This window comes from Ammospiza nelsoni, chromosome Z, assembly GCF_027579445.1.
Source record: "Ammospiza nelsoni isolate bAmmNel1 chromosome Z, bAmmNel1.pri, whole genome shotgun sequence".
NCBI lineage: Eukaryota > Metazoa > Chordata > Aves > Passeriformes > Passerellidae > Ammospiza > Ammospiza nelsoni.
This window is the reverse complement of record NC_080669.1, coordinates 80,728,724-80,743,776: the sequence shown is the minus strand read 5'-3', so window position 1 is coordinate 80,743,776 and position 15,053 is coordinate 80,728,724. Positions and strand designations below refer to the sequence as shown.

The window sequence follows — 15,053 nt, the reverse complement described above, 5'->3', positions numbered from 1 at the left end:
TAATTTTGCATCTGCCCAGTATCCAGAGCTGGAGCAGATTTCTCAAACTCATCACCTGCCATTCGGGCACAAAAGAAGCAGCCAGATACTCAATGCAGCTGTGCATCCAATGCCAAGAAGGGGCAAAAAGCTGGCCTTTCAAAAGGTGTCTGTTGTCCTCTTGCTAATCTCTCAGTTTGCAGTGCATGTGGGTGTGGTGGTGTTCACAGGGGTCCCAGGGTGAGGGAAGAGATGAGGATCTGACTCCATGTTTCAGAAGGCTTGATTTATTATTTTATGATATATATTATATTAAAATTATATATTAGAACTATACTAAAAGAATAGAAGAAAGGATTTCATCAGAAGGCTAGCAAGGAATAGAAAAGAAGAAGAATGACAACAAAAGCTTGTGTCTGACCAAGAGTCCAAGCCAGCTGACTGTGATTGGCCATTAATTAGAAACAACTACATGAAACCAATCAAAGATGCACCTGTTGCATTCCACAGCAGCAGATAATCATTGTTTATGTTTTCTTCCTGAGGTCTCTCAGCTTCCCAGGAGAAAAAATCCTAAGGAAAGGATTTTTCATAAAACCAATCTGTGACATGTGGTTAAGCAGTGATTCCAATGGGAGCCAGGGACAGCAGCAAAAGGAATTGCGGGATCACCTCCAGCCGTGGAGGCGCATTTGCAGCCCTTCTGTGGAAGCCAGCTTCCTCCCCTGCCTCCACTCCTCTTGTAAATCCATCCTGCCAAGCAGCAGCATCTCCCCTTCCATGGCTTTTCCCTGTGGCCTATGACCGCTCTTGGCACAGCACTCCCTGCTCCAAATGCAGCATCCAAGGGCTGATGTAGCTGCCAAAGCCATGAGAATTGTATCTGGAAATGATGGAGAGAAAATTACTCCTGTGGGGAAAAGACACTGTTAAAAATAAGTTGCTCTATGACCAATGGAGTTAATAAGGTGACCTTTCCTACAGTTCCCTTTCCAATCTCCTCCACCCAGATACTGCAGCTCTTTCCAGCATCTGCTACTAGCTTGGCTGGAGATTTGGGTCCTGTGCTGTGGCTGGCTTGGAGCAGTACCTGAATTGCTTCATTATCCAGGACACAAGTGCTCCTTGGTCCACAGCAGGTATATTGTGCAAAACTCTGCCTCTGGCTTGTGTGGAAGGAGCAGGGAGCAGCAATTATACAGATCTTTCTGCTCTATCCAGCTGCCAGTTTTCACAAAACTGTAAGCAAATTAAAATCTTGCACATCTCTTACTAGATGAAAAGTGTGGTGGAAATCATACTTTTGGGGACATAGTGGGGAAAAAGGAAAGAAATACAGGGGAAAAGTAAATGCAACACTTTTTTCCCCTAGGTAATTAGGTTTAAAAATACTGACAAATGACAATACTATGAACTTTACACACTGACTTAGTACAGGATAACCTGCAGTATCAATTAGGGACACAGTGGAAGTGTGAGGTCATGCTTGCTGCAACCTCTAAAAGATTTTCTGATCTCATTAAAGTCACTTTCAAGCTAATTTTAAGCAAGTGTGAGTGATTGTCAGAAAGGCCAGAGAGGGAAAGGGAGAAAGAGAAAAGAAATGCAGTAATAAAACCTGCCAAGAAATTACATCCCCACCAGAGGTGTAGTGTGACCCCATCAAAAGGCCACTCTGTCCCTCAGGAAATCTGGTTTTTCTGACAATTTTCTGGAGAAGCTGCAGAGAAAAACAATTGTAACTTGCTGCACTGCAAAAGAGTGCAATATCTGGTGATTTCTGAGATTTCTCCATCTCTGTTTTTCTGGGATACTATGGTTTTTTCCTGAAACATTGGACCTTGATCTTTGAAAAGCAACTCTGAAATGCTGAAAGAGGAGATAGCCTAACAAAATCATGTTAGAAAGCTCCACCCTCTGCAGCTGCTGCAGTTACCAGTTTTTGCCATGTCTTTCACTGTGCTGATCCAGGGCACAATCAGAAAAAGCAGAATAAGAATAGGGAAGGGACCTTTAGCACTCTTAGCACGTGGCATCAAGACCTGCAAACTGCCAAGTCCACAGCAGAAATTATTTTCTCTGACAGGCTGACTTTTTGTTTCAAATTCTGATTTTTTTTTTTTCTGATTTCAACATGTATTTGCTCCCGCTAGTGAATTTTTTCCAGTAATTTCATTCATTTTCATTTATGTCACTGTAGTCTGTCTACATGATAGCTGAGAGATGATGAGCCCAGTTTACAGCATCAAAGCTCAATTTGTATTTTTGAATTTTCTCATATCTTGATGAAGAAACCCAGCCATTTTTGAAAATCCAGTAATGCAGAGGAAAAAGGTGACTCTGGTGCCAGCTTATGTCTTCCTGAAGAATCCTTCTTGAGAAAGGTGTACTCCTTCTTGCAGGTTGGGAAACTGAGATGTAAACCTTCCCACTGAGTTGCCAACAATAACAGAAGAAAAGCATCTTTTCAGGAAGAAAGTCTGTTTTCCTCTTTGTTGTCTCTCTCAGAGGTGCATTATTTCCCCATGATGAGCTGCCAGCCAGCTCTCATTTTAATCAGAAAACATAAGCCAGCATAAATGCCTGGATTTTAAACCAGCCTTCCTTTCTCTGACACTTTTCTGTGGGTTGTGTTGAGGCATCAGAGAGCTGAAAAGCTGAGCTGGTGTGGGTTTAGAGGTTTTGTGGCAGTGCTGCTCAGCCAGGGAGGGTTTGCTCCTGAGCTTGGGCAACAGAATATCTCGATGCAGGGGAAGGAAGAGCCTGTGCCAGAAATAGCTGTAAGGCTCCAGCATGTCCCACAGACCACCAGGCAGACACAATCTTCCTCTAAATATCCGAAAATGGTGGGTGAGCAGTTCCTCATGTGCTGCAGATGGGCTGCAGAGAGAGGAACTGCCCAGCCAGCACAGATGGAGGAATGGGAGAGCATGGATGTGTACCAGGAATGTGCGTCACAGAACCCAGTAAATTCTGGTCCCCCACCAGTCCTTCTCCTGCTCAGAGCTATCCTAAAGAGCTTGAAGGTCTCCCTCTGCACAGCCTGAGTCACCATTCTTGTTGTTTAAATAGCCTCAAAACACCAAAATTTCTTAATGAAAAAGGATTGGGAAAGACATATGCCAGATGCCCAGCTTGGTTTTGGTCCAGACTGTCTGGATTTTCTGCAGGGGCTGAACATCAGCCATGAAGATGCAAACAGGGAGTTTCCACAGCTGCCTCTGACAGCTTACCCCTCTCAACCAGGCAAAGGGAGCAGGGCCCACAGGCCGGGGTTTCTGCACAAAACTGGAAGGAAGAGAAGCTGGAAATGGGGAATGATACTGATTAATTACTTGATAAAACCTTCATGGTGTTGGCCAGTGACCAGGTCTTCTTGCCAAGTACCGCAGAAGTAGGCACAGCACTCCATGATATGGTTTAGTGGGTGTGGTGGTGTTCAGTTCAGAAGTTGAACTTGATGGTCTTGAAGGGCTTTCCAGCCTTTATTAATCTGTTATTTATAAATGTATGGCTTTTTTTTTTCCCACAGGTCCTTAGTGTCCTAAGCACCATGTGCATTCAGTCTGGGGCCATTCATGACCTGTGGTACTTGTTAGCAACTTTGTCAGTTCATAGCAAATCTAGCACATAATTGGCATCATGATCATCACTTCCTGTAATCTGAAGGACCTCATAACACCGTAATTAATTTCTTGCAGTGTCCCTTTTGCCATCATGCAAACAATGACAATTTCATCTCCCAGTTTAGGAGAAAAACAGTCTCCCACGCTCATGTCTGCAAGTTTCCTGAGTGACCCATAGAGGTTTGAGAGCACAAGACAAATAAATAAAGCCACAGCTACAGTCCCAGACCAACCAGTCTGAATCACACTTTTCAAAAACTTCTGTCCAGCAAAGCTGTATGTCAGACCACTGTCACTGTATGTGAATACTCAGTCATGGCCTTTGCAATATAATAAAGAAACAGGAGGAGGGAATTGGACTAATTAAAACATCTTGAACCCATCCATTTACAGACACATTGTGTAGGAACTTAAGTTATGAAAAGCCTGACTAAGTTAAGTTATGAAAAGCCTAAGTTATGTTAAGTTATGAAAAGCCTGACTTCTTAGGCATACCCTGAGCTCAGCATTCCGTGGCTCAGCATCCTGCAACACTCTCTGCCACCCCTCCAGAGCTCCTGCAGCAAGGCCAGCTTTCCAAACAGACTTTTTGCACAGGCTGTGACAAGCTACTTCCCAAATTGCATCAGCCTCTCTGAATCCAACCAGCCCTATGAGATGGGTCCTTATCTGGGCCCCACAAAAAGTTTTTTGATTTCCTAAAGTTGTAACCTCACAGCTCCTTTAGCCTGCACAGAGCCAATACCCACAACCAGCTCCTCTTTTGGGAATCATCTGCCAATAGTTTTCAGGTTTTTCCCTAGCAGGCCACACCATTTGCAGCAGAATCCTGCTTGGAAAGAGTCTGATTTTCCCTACCAGATTCTTCTGAGGATAAAATCTGAATCCATCACTGCATAACACAAGTTTGTGGCTAAGATGCTCAAGAGTTTATTCCCCGGACATGAAACCTGACATGAGGTGTGACCATGGGATGCAATGCAAAAGAAACATTCCCTTCCTGATATCTGTGACATCTGAAAACCGAACAACTGAGTCAGCAGCGGCAGCACCCAGACGTCCAGCCTCCTGCTCATCAGCTCTTGCCCTAGCAACTGGTAAACCTTACAAGTACACTTGGAGTGATTTATTTGGTGATTCCACGTTAGGTGCAGGTGTAAATTTTGTTTTCATTCACTCATACACATGAGAGAACTCAGTGATCCTGGATGTCTTTTCCAATCTGAATAATTCTCTGGTCATAAGACAGTCTGCCATAGTTGAGATATGTATAGGGAAGGAGAGATGCTTCTTCCATGTGTCAGCAACAGAAGTAGATACTAAATGCTGTTCTTCACATTTGCAACCCAGAGAAGGGAAAATATTGTGAAAATTTGGGAACAGCAGGTGTTCATCCAGTAGAAGTGTCCAAAAAGTTAGGAGGTGAAACCATGCAGGCTTTGACACAAGGTTATCCTACTCCTGACCTGTGGAGCATTTGCTCTCTGTGCTAGACAGCTTTAAGGTAAAATATGTTCTCCAGGGAAAATACATCACTCTGGATCTGGGATCCTTCCCACCCAACACTTTGTGTCTGGGGTGGAGGTGCCTCTGCCAGTGGTGGATCTCACAGTGCAAAAGGGAATGTGTAGTTCAATTAGAAGCTGATCTCCAAGAGCAGTGTTGACTCAGCCATCCTGGGAATTTAATACATGTTCAGATGCAGACCCTTTGCTGAAGCCCAGATTTGGTCAGATTGCTCAAAACCCACCTATCCTTTCCTGAAAGAGCTGGAAAAAAATTATATGTCTGGTGTGCAGCAGGACACATGTTCCTGTCTGCAATAAAGCCTTTTTGTTCACTCTCTGTTTGTCTTCCCTTTGCCTTTGAAGTGAGAGCTCCAGAATACACACTGAACCTGCTAGCCCAAGGTACTACAAAAACTTCCTTATGGGAAACATAGTAATTACATTAAACAAAAATTTTTAAATGGAAACAATTTTGCATTCCTCTGCAAATACAACCCCAGACCAAGCTCTGGTCAGATAAATTGGATCCTGGTGTTCTGAGCTCCAGGTGTGAAACAGCTGGGGGCAGGAATGCTTCCTAAAATGTGAGAAAAAAAAAGAGAAAAATCATTTCCAGACAGATATGCTGGGAAGAAGGAGCCGAGGGGTTTTAGTATCTGATAAGGGCTGCCTTGCATGGTGCATGGCTGCACAGAGATGTAGCCCCTTCTCCATGACTTCTGCTGCTCTGCTCCTTTCCAATCCACCCACCGAGCTCAGCGCTGTGTCCCCACCTCCCTCTACCCTACTAAATCACCAGCCTGTTGAGCAAAATTCTTGCATGTCCATCTTCCTGTTTCAAATCTGCTATGTGTTTTCTGTCTGCCACCAGGCTTTCTGGCTGGCTAAGCATGTTAGTAAAGCACCAAAACTTCAGAGAAGAGAGAGGGAATGGCAGGAAATGGTCAATTTTCCACTGTCTGGGAAGGCAGGACAGCGGTCTGAGCCCTCTTGGCTGTACAAAAGGGGAGATAAAGGCTGTTGATGACATGGTGGGTGTTGAGGGTGAGGAAGGCAGCTCCAGCCATGCAGAGCTGTGAGTGTCTGTGTCTCTGGCGGCTGAAGTATCTGCAGGATCTAAGGGAGGATCTGGTGTTCACATGTCTGGATGCGCGCGTCTGTGTGGGAGTAGGGTTTGTATATATTATAATGAGAAGCTGCAGATGGAAACAACCCATTTTGGTGTCTAAGGCCTGGTTCACAGCCCATTAAAATCAGCAGGAGTCATTCCACTTACAGTGGTGGGGTTTGGCCCCATCTCTCCTTGCCCTTCCCCAACATGCCTGTGGCCTCAAGGGCTGCTCCTTGCTGCATATCCTCAGTTTAACCCTGTGGGCAGTGGGGCTTCCCATGTTTCCCAGAGTGGTGCCTTTACAGGGGATCTCTGGACATGCTCCCCCTCTGCTGTCACACCCTGCACTTACTGAGAGGCAAGAGCTGCTCATTCATCTCTCCTTGCTCAAGATACCAAGATGCCTCTGTTTGATTTGGTTTAGTAACTTGGCGTCACCAGGGGTTTTTTTTCCATCTTTTGTGTGGCTTTTATCTGAACACACTTCAACATCATCTCCCTCCTCAGAAGCCAGAAGGTGAAGTCAGAAAGGCTCACCATCCTATCACCTTCACCCAGTCTATCACGTTTTCCCCCAGCTCTGCCTGAACCTTGTTTAACCTGTCTGCATCCATTTCTGAAAGGTCTTCATTCTAGGTCTCAGACATCAAAAGCTCATGATCATTTGGTCTGATGGCTGCATTCTGTGCACAGTGATGGTGTTGCTTTCTCTCCTTTGGTTTTGTCAGGTTATTGCTGCACTCCCGTGTATAAAAGAGCCCTTTAAGATCTTATCAATTCCACATTAGTGTGGTAATATCCTGTAAACAAGGCACATCCCTGCCTTTTGTTTCTCAGTAAAATCAAATGATTATGCTCCTGAAGACTTTCGCTGTACGGCATTTTATTTCATGTTTTCCATTTGTAACAGCAGTTTAAAATGTGGATGTTGGAACAGGATCAAGCACAAGGGTATCAGTCATAAAGATGCAGGTTTGTTTCCACTCATCACTCCATCATTTATGCAGCCACAGATTGCAACAGTTTTGTTTGCCACAACATTGAGTTGGAGGTCAAAATTAAGCTGCTTCTGCTTTCTGCACCACAAACCCTCATCAGAAGTATTGCTGTCTGCTCTCCCCCTTGTCCTTCCCGAAATACCACCCCAGCACCATGGCTCTCTGGATGTGTATCACCCAAGTCTTGACCAGGCTGAACAGATCCATTCAGCTTTTCCATCCTGATAGGATCACAGGCTGGAGTGGAATGAGCAGGAAGGGAAGGGCTGAGCCATCGGAGCGGATCGAGGTCTGCCACGTGGGTGCCAGGGACAGTAATGCAATGTTCCACGTGAGCGTGCAGGAGATGTGTTCAGGGATAATGTACTTACACAGATAGGGAATTTTTTTCATTCCAGGATTTTATCAGATCTGGAAAAATGCTGAATGAGTGGGTCGCTGCAGTATCAGTGTATGGCTACACCATGAAGAGGGAACTGTGTTCCTTCTTTAACATCCACTGTAATTGTACAGCCTCTGCAAATAATTAACTGAGTCTAACCAGACTCTTTAGCCTGCGTTGAATGTGTATTATTAGTTCACTCTCTACCTCAAAAATTAATTTTCACTCTCAGACCCATGCCCCTTTATTATAATAGATAATGTGACATTTTATCCCAAATAATTTGGTGGGAATACTAGAACGAAAGGAGTTTCAGCCTGTTTGGGAAGAAGGGAAAGTCAGGGGAGACAAAAACTGCAAGAACATTCAGTCCCCATGCTGCAAGTTATAAGCTGATCACGTATACATTCATGCATACACATGTAGGCGTAGTCAACTCACTACTGCCACATGTTGCGGTCTGGTTTCAGCAGCCAAGGCTTTCCTAGCACTGAACTAGGAGATAAAATTGCATTGCTTGATCCCTGGAACCCCATGCCCAAAACGTGTGCTTGCCCTGTTGAGCTGGGGTGTGGGGGACGTCTTTTGTGAAAAATCTTTTCTTTAGGATTTTTTCTGCTGAAGCTGAGAAGTTTCAGCAACAAATGTAAACAATTATTATCTGCTGCTGTGCAATGCAACAGGTCTACGCGTGATTGGCCCCTCTTGGACGTTTATAATTAATGGCCAATCAAGATGGAGCTATCTCGGACAGAGTCTGAGAGAGCTGCCTTTTGTTTTCATTCTTTCTTTTCTATTCTTAGCTTAGCCTTCTGAGGAAACCTTTCTTTTCTATTTCTTTTTAGTATAGTTATAATGTAATGTATATATATCATAAAATAATAAATCAAGCCTTCTGAACATGGAGTAAACATTGTCATCTCTTCCCTCATCCAGGAACCACTGTGAACACAGGCACACTGGGGCTTTTAGGGGCAGATACAACCATGAACTTTGCTTAATAGTCCTGTAGTCTGCTCCAAACTGGGCCATTCCTCTGGGAGCAGACACACAGCGAGATGTTGAATTTTGCTAACACCTCTCCTCTGTATACCTCAGCATCTCTCAGAGCTCTCACCCCTCCATCCTTTAGCCCACAGCCACCACTAAGTCCCAGGTATGGCAATGCTGCCTGACAAGCTGTTTTCCTCTGTGCTTTTGTGTGACACCAACCCAAGGATGCCCATGAGGCAAGGGTGGCTGGGGCAGAATAGCCAGGGGATGGCAAATGTAGAAGTGGGAAGGCTATACAAGCTGTGGGTGTAGTTCAGCCAACAGAGAGGAAATAAGAATGGAGCTGAAGTTTCCCATTAGTTGGACCCCCAGCAGTCTGTCACCATGGAAAGCTACCTTAATTAAAAGCTCCCAACATAAGCATTTATTCCAGATAATCATGAAACTTAAGACTAAATGGGTGAGTGTCTGGTAAGGCAGCTTCTTGCCAGGTGCAGATTGCTTACTGCAGTGTCTTGTACTCTGAAGCAAATACTGTTTCTGGCCCAGGGCCAGGAACAGCCCTTTGGGCTGAGGGACTCAGGCTCCTGCTTGGACCAACAACATACAAGCATTGGAAAAAGGGGCAAGTGACATTTCTACTTGGAATGAACCTCTCAGGAACTTGTGTCCAGTCCTTTCCAGAGCCTGGAAAAGTGGTTTTTGTAAGTTGCCACTTATACTGAGATAGTGGATGTAGACTCTAAGGCTGGCTTGAGAGCACCCAATTCCTGTGAAGGGTTTGAAGACTTCACACAGTCTCATATGGTCTCAGTATGGACAAAGCAGTGAGAGAATGCAACACAAAACCAACCACAATTGAACTGATGAAGGTTTAAATGAGATTAAATCAACAAGGAAACAAAAGAAGTGTAAGTGCTGTCTTTATTCTGTGAAAATATAAAAGAAGAGCTAATCTGAAAATAAAATCCCCATGCAGAAGAAGCTACAGCAAAAAGGTCTAAGTTACAAACCACTGCTGGGGTTTGCTGTGGGTTTTGCTCAACCCAGCACCAGTGAGAGTCAGAAAAGTGCCTTCTCCAGGATGAATCCTGATAGGACAGGAAGGAAGATCGTGTGTGTAGGGGCACCCCCAGCACTGTACACCACGCTGTACATAGCAGAAGCTGGTCTGCACTGGAACCGTTTCAGCTTTATGTCCATCATCCCCAGGCTGTTTTTGCCATCTCCTACCATGGTGCATTCAGAAATGGTGGTGCAACCCTTCATGGCAGCTTTCAGAGACAGTCCACCTGTGTAGGGAAATAGAAGAAATGCATGGTATGTATCAGGGGATCCAATTCCCGTCATTAATCCCACCCTGGCCAGTGGAGTGCCCATTTCCAACCTAAGAACTGCCCATTCATTACATCCAGTTGGTTCCAAACCCACCAGCACTATCTGTTCCCATCCCGTGAACAAAGCTGAGGAAACAGCAAGGCCATCTTGGTTTACTCGAAATACAAGTAATTTAAGGTTTGTCTTCTTTCTTTCTGCTAAATAAAGATGACTTTTAAAAATTCTAAGCATTTAAATTTAAAAAGTGAAAATGTATTAAGTAGTTCTCTTTCTCATGTTTAAAGATTCTCCTGCCCAAACTTGGCTTCCTAAAGGGCTGTGTAGCAGTACACCAGGTATTCATTGTCTCCTTCTCTCTCTGACCCTCTCATGACATTCAAACTGGACAACTTTCTCTCAGTCAGATTTGATATGGAGTTGAGAAGTCTCAGTGACAAGACAGCCTGAGCCATTTATTAAGAGGAATTATTTCTCAAAGTCTTTATAGTATTTTAGCCAAACCAAGACAGAAACCTACTGACAGGCCCACTGAAACACTGAACATGTCCTTTGCCACCACTGGAGCATTTACGAGAGGAGATCCAAGCAGGTGCTGAGTGCCCAACTCTCCACTCAGATATTCTTGCTCCTGCTGCTTGCTTTTGCTAGTGTTGTTCATGTGTCTCTGCTGTGCAGATTATAGAGGTCTGGAATACTTTGTTGGACAATTTTATCTCAAATACAAATAAAGGCATTCCATTAGCTCCTCACCTTCCTGTGCTCCCCTACACTGCTGCTTTCTCTGCACAGTTTATCACACTGCAGAGGCCTTCCCCATTCACAGTGGCTGATCAATCAAGTTAAGACAAGTTGGGAGGATTTTTTATTTCAGTCATACACTGAATTAATTTTACCACTCTATTTTCATTGCTGTGACTATGAAAATTCTTATTTTCCTTCATGTTGTCTCTGTGAAACATGATCTAATTCAGGGTTTGGACAGCACATTAGTAAAGTCTATAGGAAGGACCTTCAGGCACCACATCATCACCAAGCAATATTATCAAGTCAAAGGAACTTCATCCATAACCATATACAAGATAATTGTTTTTCAGTCTGCTCCTACAGCTGGTTGCTGCCCTTTATTTCCATGGGTTTTTTCCCTGCCTGCAGGAGCACAGGTGTGCCATGGCAGGTGGAAGTCTTTTACCTGCAGCAGGGATGGAAAGGAGAGTGACCAGAAAAATTGCTGTCTACTTTCCTCTCTCTAATTACAGGACCTAAGGTGGGAAAAAGATTTCTGAGGGAGCTGTTCAAAGGCTGGACTTCAAGGCAGGGGACCTGTCCCTGGCTTTCCTCATGCAAAAGCACCACTGCAACTGTGTCTTTTCCCACATGACTGGTGTTACCCCATGGGAAAAGCAATGTTTCTGCAAAGCTCCATTTGATCCTCCACGGAGCTTGCAACTGGCTCAGATCCAGGCTCACCCTCATACATCCTAGCTAGGGCCAGCAGGTTCAGGGGCTTGGTCAGGTTTGTTACACACCCATGTACCAGGTTGCCCCAAGAAACCAGTTCCACTCTTGGTCTCAGTTATGCCATGTTATGAAGAATTCCAGCAATTATCCATGCCTGACTGGGAAGAAGGAAAGGAAAATGACACCTGCCCTTTGATCAGCCTAAAGTTTTCAGTTTTCAGTTTTAAGTTCCTTATATCTTCCCTTTTTTTTTTTTTATTTCACACCTTTAGCCCATTCTTATCTCAGTAGAGCTTTATCTTAGACTAATTTCACCCACTTTACCAAGAAGATGAAAAACAGCCCCAAATGATAGGCAGTTACCTGCATTCATTAACCCAGCAAGGTCAACACATTGGTCTTCAGATCCAGTGCAGTTTACAACTTCATTGCCACACTGAAAGGAGTCCACACTGTAGCAGGCAGGACACTGATATCCATTGGGCACATCATTATCTGGTGGCACTGGAATGAAAGGCAGGGGCTGTAGCTGCTTTCAGTGAGGGAATGAGAGGAATAACACAGGTGATGGCCTCACCATGGGGTGGATCAGACAGAGAGGGGAAGGGCTGCAAGGAAAATAAAGAGTTTACATGACACAGAGGTGGTCCGACAGTCATCACCCATGCAGCAAACCAAGTGGCTCTTTGCTTTCACCTTCCCATAGTTCACAGTGACGGGACCAAGGTTGCAGACGTGGGATGGCAGGCAGGACTTGATGGATGAAGAGATGGCCATCCCCCCTGTCACGAAGCAGAAGGCAATGCCAAGTTTTTCAACACAAAGTAACTTGCTTTCCCTCCCGTTAGTTCATGTACCAACTTCTAGGCAGCTGTCCCAGGGCCTAAGAGGGACCCCTAAGCCCCCTGAGAAGCACCACTGTGAGCCAGGACACTGCAGAGATGAGGATGTGACACGTGCCTCTGACCCAAAGCACAGGCTTGCTTAGCCTGTGTAAAATCTGCAGAGCGCACAGTCCATCCCAGCCACAAGCATCCTGACATGGTCCACCCATCAGCCAAACCCAGAGGGTGTAAAGGGGAGGAGAATGGTTAAACTGAGTCTGCTGAAGTGCTTGGAGGATGAAAGGTGGGTGCAGCAGCAGAAGAAGGCAGGCACTGGAGCTGCCAGCACCAAAGCTGGTAGGATATGAGCCAGACTCCAGTCTAAAAGGTAACAATCACATCACTGAGGCTGGGCCATGCCTCTAACACTACTCAGTGTCCAGCTGTGTTAGGGCTCAGCATCAGCTTTGACTTATCAGCTACAGGGATGTGGTTACTGGTTGACAATATTTTCTCTGAGGACAAGCTGAAAGAGCTGGGGTTGTTCAGCCTGGAGAAGGGCAGGCTCCTCTAGAGACCTCATAGCAACTTCCAGTGCCTAAAGGAGCTACAAGAGAGCTGGACAGGGGCTTTTGACAAGGACATGAACGAATAGGGCTAGAGGGAATGGCATCAGACTAAAAGAAGATTAGATATTAAGATGAAATTCTAGACAATGAGGGTGGTGAGGCACTGGAACAAGTTGCCAGGGGAAGCTGTGTGTGTCTCCCATCTCTGGCAGTGTTTAAGGCCAAGTTGGATGGGGCTCTAAGCAACCTGGTCTACTGGAAGGTCTCCCTGCCCAGAGCAGGGGGTTTGAAACTAGATGATCTTCAAGGTTTCTTCCAACCTAAACTGATTGATGATGATGATGATTACTATGATAAGGTGATAGCTCAGCCCTGGTGGCACTCCAGGATTGCATGGTGTCCCCATCCCAGCTTGAGGACAGGCAGGTTTCTCTCTCCACACATCACCAGTGCATCCCCAGTACTCGGTGTCAGCACCTTAGTGTAAGTCAAGGTTGAATCTCCCAACTTCCTGACTCAACTATTCACCTTCACCAGAATTAAAAGCCAGTGTGTCCCCCCACTATGAGGTTTTGGTCCTTTCCTCCACAACTAAGAACCAAACCCTCGCACTAGAAAACTGCTTCTCAAAATAGAAGAATAAAGAGCTTTTCCTGTCCCAGACTATCCTGATCTCTGGGTCTTCTGTCAGTAAAAGAAAAAGGAACAGGTTATCCAAGGATGGACCGTACAGTCCGTACAGTAACAGAACCAGGGAGAGAAAGGCAAGTCCCTATGCCAGCCCCACTCTGAAAGCCACTCTGGCTTAGAGGATGTCTCACCTATTAGGACTTCATGCAGAATAATGCCACAAGTGTCTTCACCACCAGTGCAGGTTTTCATGGGGCCAGAGCAGCTTTTTCCCATACTGTGACATACCTCACACTGAAGGCAGGTCCCTGGGGAGAGGAGGACACATTCCTGAGCAGCAGCCATAAGGGATCTCACTTCCTCTTTCCCTGATGTTTGATTTCAGCATTGATCAGCACTTTTCACATTTCTCTTCCCTCATGTTTCATTGTGCAATCTGTGCTGGGCTTTTCCAGAGTTGCTGACAACAGCAGCCCTGCAAACCCTTCATCCTGGCAGGCACTCAGGTGTTCCTGGATTCACAGACCCCAGATTTTCTCTTCGTAGAGAATAAGGGCACCTGAGTGGCTGGGGAACAAGAGCTGCCAGCAGGCACTGGCCGTGCTCTGTACAAACTACAGGCTTTCTCTGTAAGCATTATCTCTTTGTTTATTTCTTTGTAGGCATTAGGGGAAACCACTTCACCAGATACCTGCTGGAACACTTTAAGCAGACCAGAATATCAGATATTCTTCAGGAAACACTTAGAAAGGAACAGCATGTTTTTCAACAGAGAGCAAACAGGATCTCTTCCATGACACACACCCACAGAGTCCAGTGTGTAGATGAACAGGCCCAGGGCATGTGTCACCTAAACCCAGGTGCCAACCAAGGCACCTTGCAGTGGCCATGCCATCTGCTGTGACCCAAGTCCTCCAAGAGAGCTGTGCTTTTCTGGAGCAGAGCTGAAGGACAGCTGAGATGACATGATGTCCAAAATGTCACACAGCCCTGGACCTGAGTAAAATAAATGAGCTTGGAGATCGATTCAGCTTTCCAAAGGTCTGGCTGCCTCAGGGCAACCTGAGTCACTCTGGTGTCTGTCCTGGCTGTACCACCAGTGAGCACCACACAAAATCAGACTGTGAACTCACTTTGTTAATGCCAACACCCTCATCTGCACATTGACTCATGGGACCAAAGATCCCCCAAGACCAGTCACCCTCTCCCCTGTGCAGTGCAAATCCCCCAAGATGAGGAGAGTTCGTGGCTCAGATGGCAGCAATTGCCTCACACACTCCATTCCCAGACCTCTTTCATGGCTCACAATCCCACAGGTCCCAGTGAAAAACTCACCTGGGTCCAGGAAAGCCAGGAGGAAGCTGAGTCCAAGGGATACCCTCATGCTGATGGGACGTAAGCACAGGGAGCTGCCAAACCTCACCCAACAAAGCACTGTGTGCCACAAGGGCTTTATAAACTGGGAGGAAAGGGGTGTTTTAGGGAAGTAGAGGTTGGGGAAGTTTTCTGAACATTATATATATACTGCTGGGCACTAACACCAGTGTTTGCTTTTTCTTTTAAAGCACAGGCTTTGCCTTTTTCTTCACATGAGTGATGCTGTTTGGTTTTGCCCTGTTTAGAGCGTGCATCCTGTG

General features: G+C 45.5%; 1 protein-coding gene across 1 annotated transcript; it reads right to left on the bottom strand.

The window, feature by feature from the left end:
* Positions 1–9,504: 9,504 nt before the first annotated feature.
* Positions 9,505–14,852, bottom strand: LOC132086766 (phospholipase A2 inhibitor NAI-like). The gene is made up of 5 exons (XM_059492660.1): positions 14,752–14,852; positions 13,608–13,724; positions 12,026–12,175; positions 11,757–11,897; positions 9,505–9,889 (listed from the first exon to the last, which is right to left on the bottom strand). Exons 1-5 carry the CDS (start codon positions 14,798–14,800, stop codon positions 9,660–9,662), a joined length of 687 nt encoding a protein of 228 aa, XP_059348643.1. The 5' UTR covers positions 14,801–14,852; the 3' UTR covers positions 9,505–9,659.
* Between the last annotated feature and the right edge of the window lie 201 nt (positions 14,853–15,053).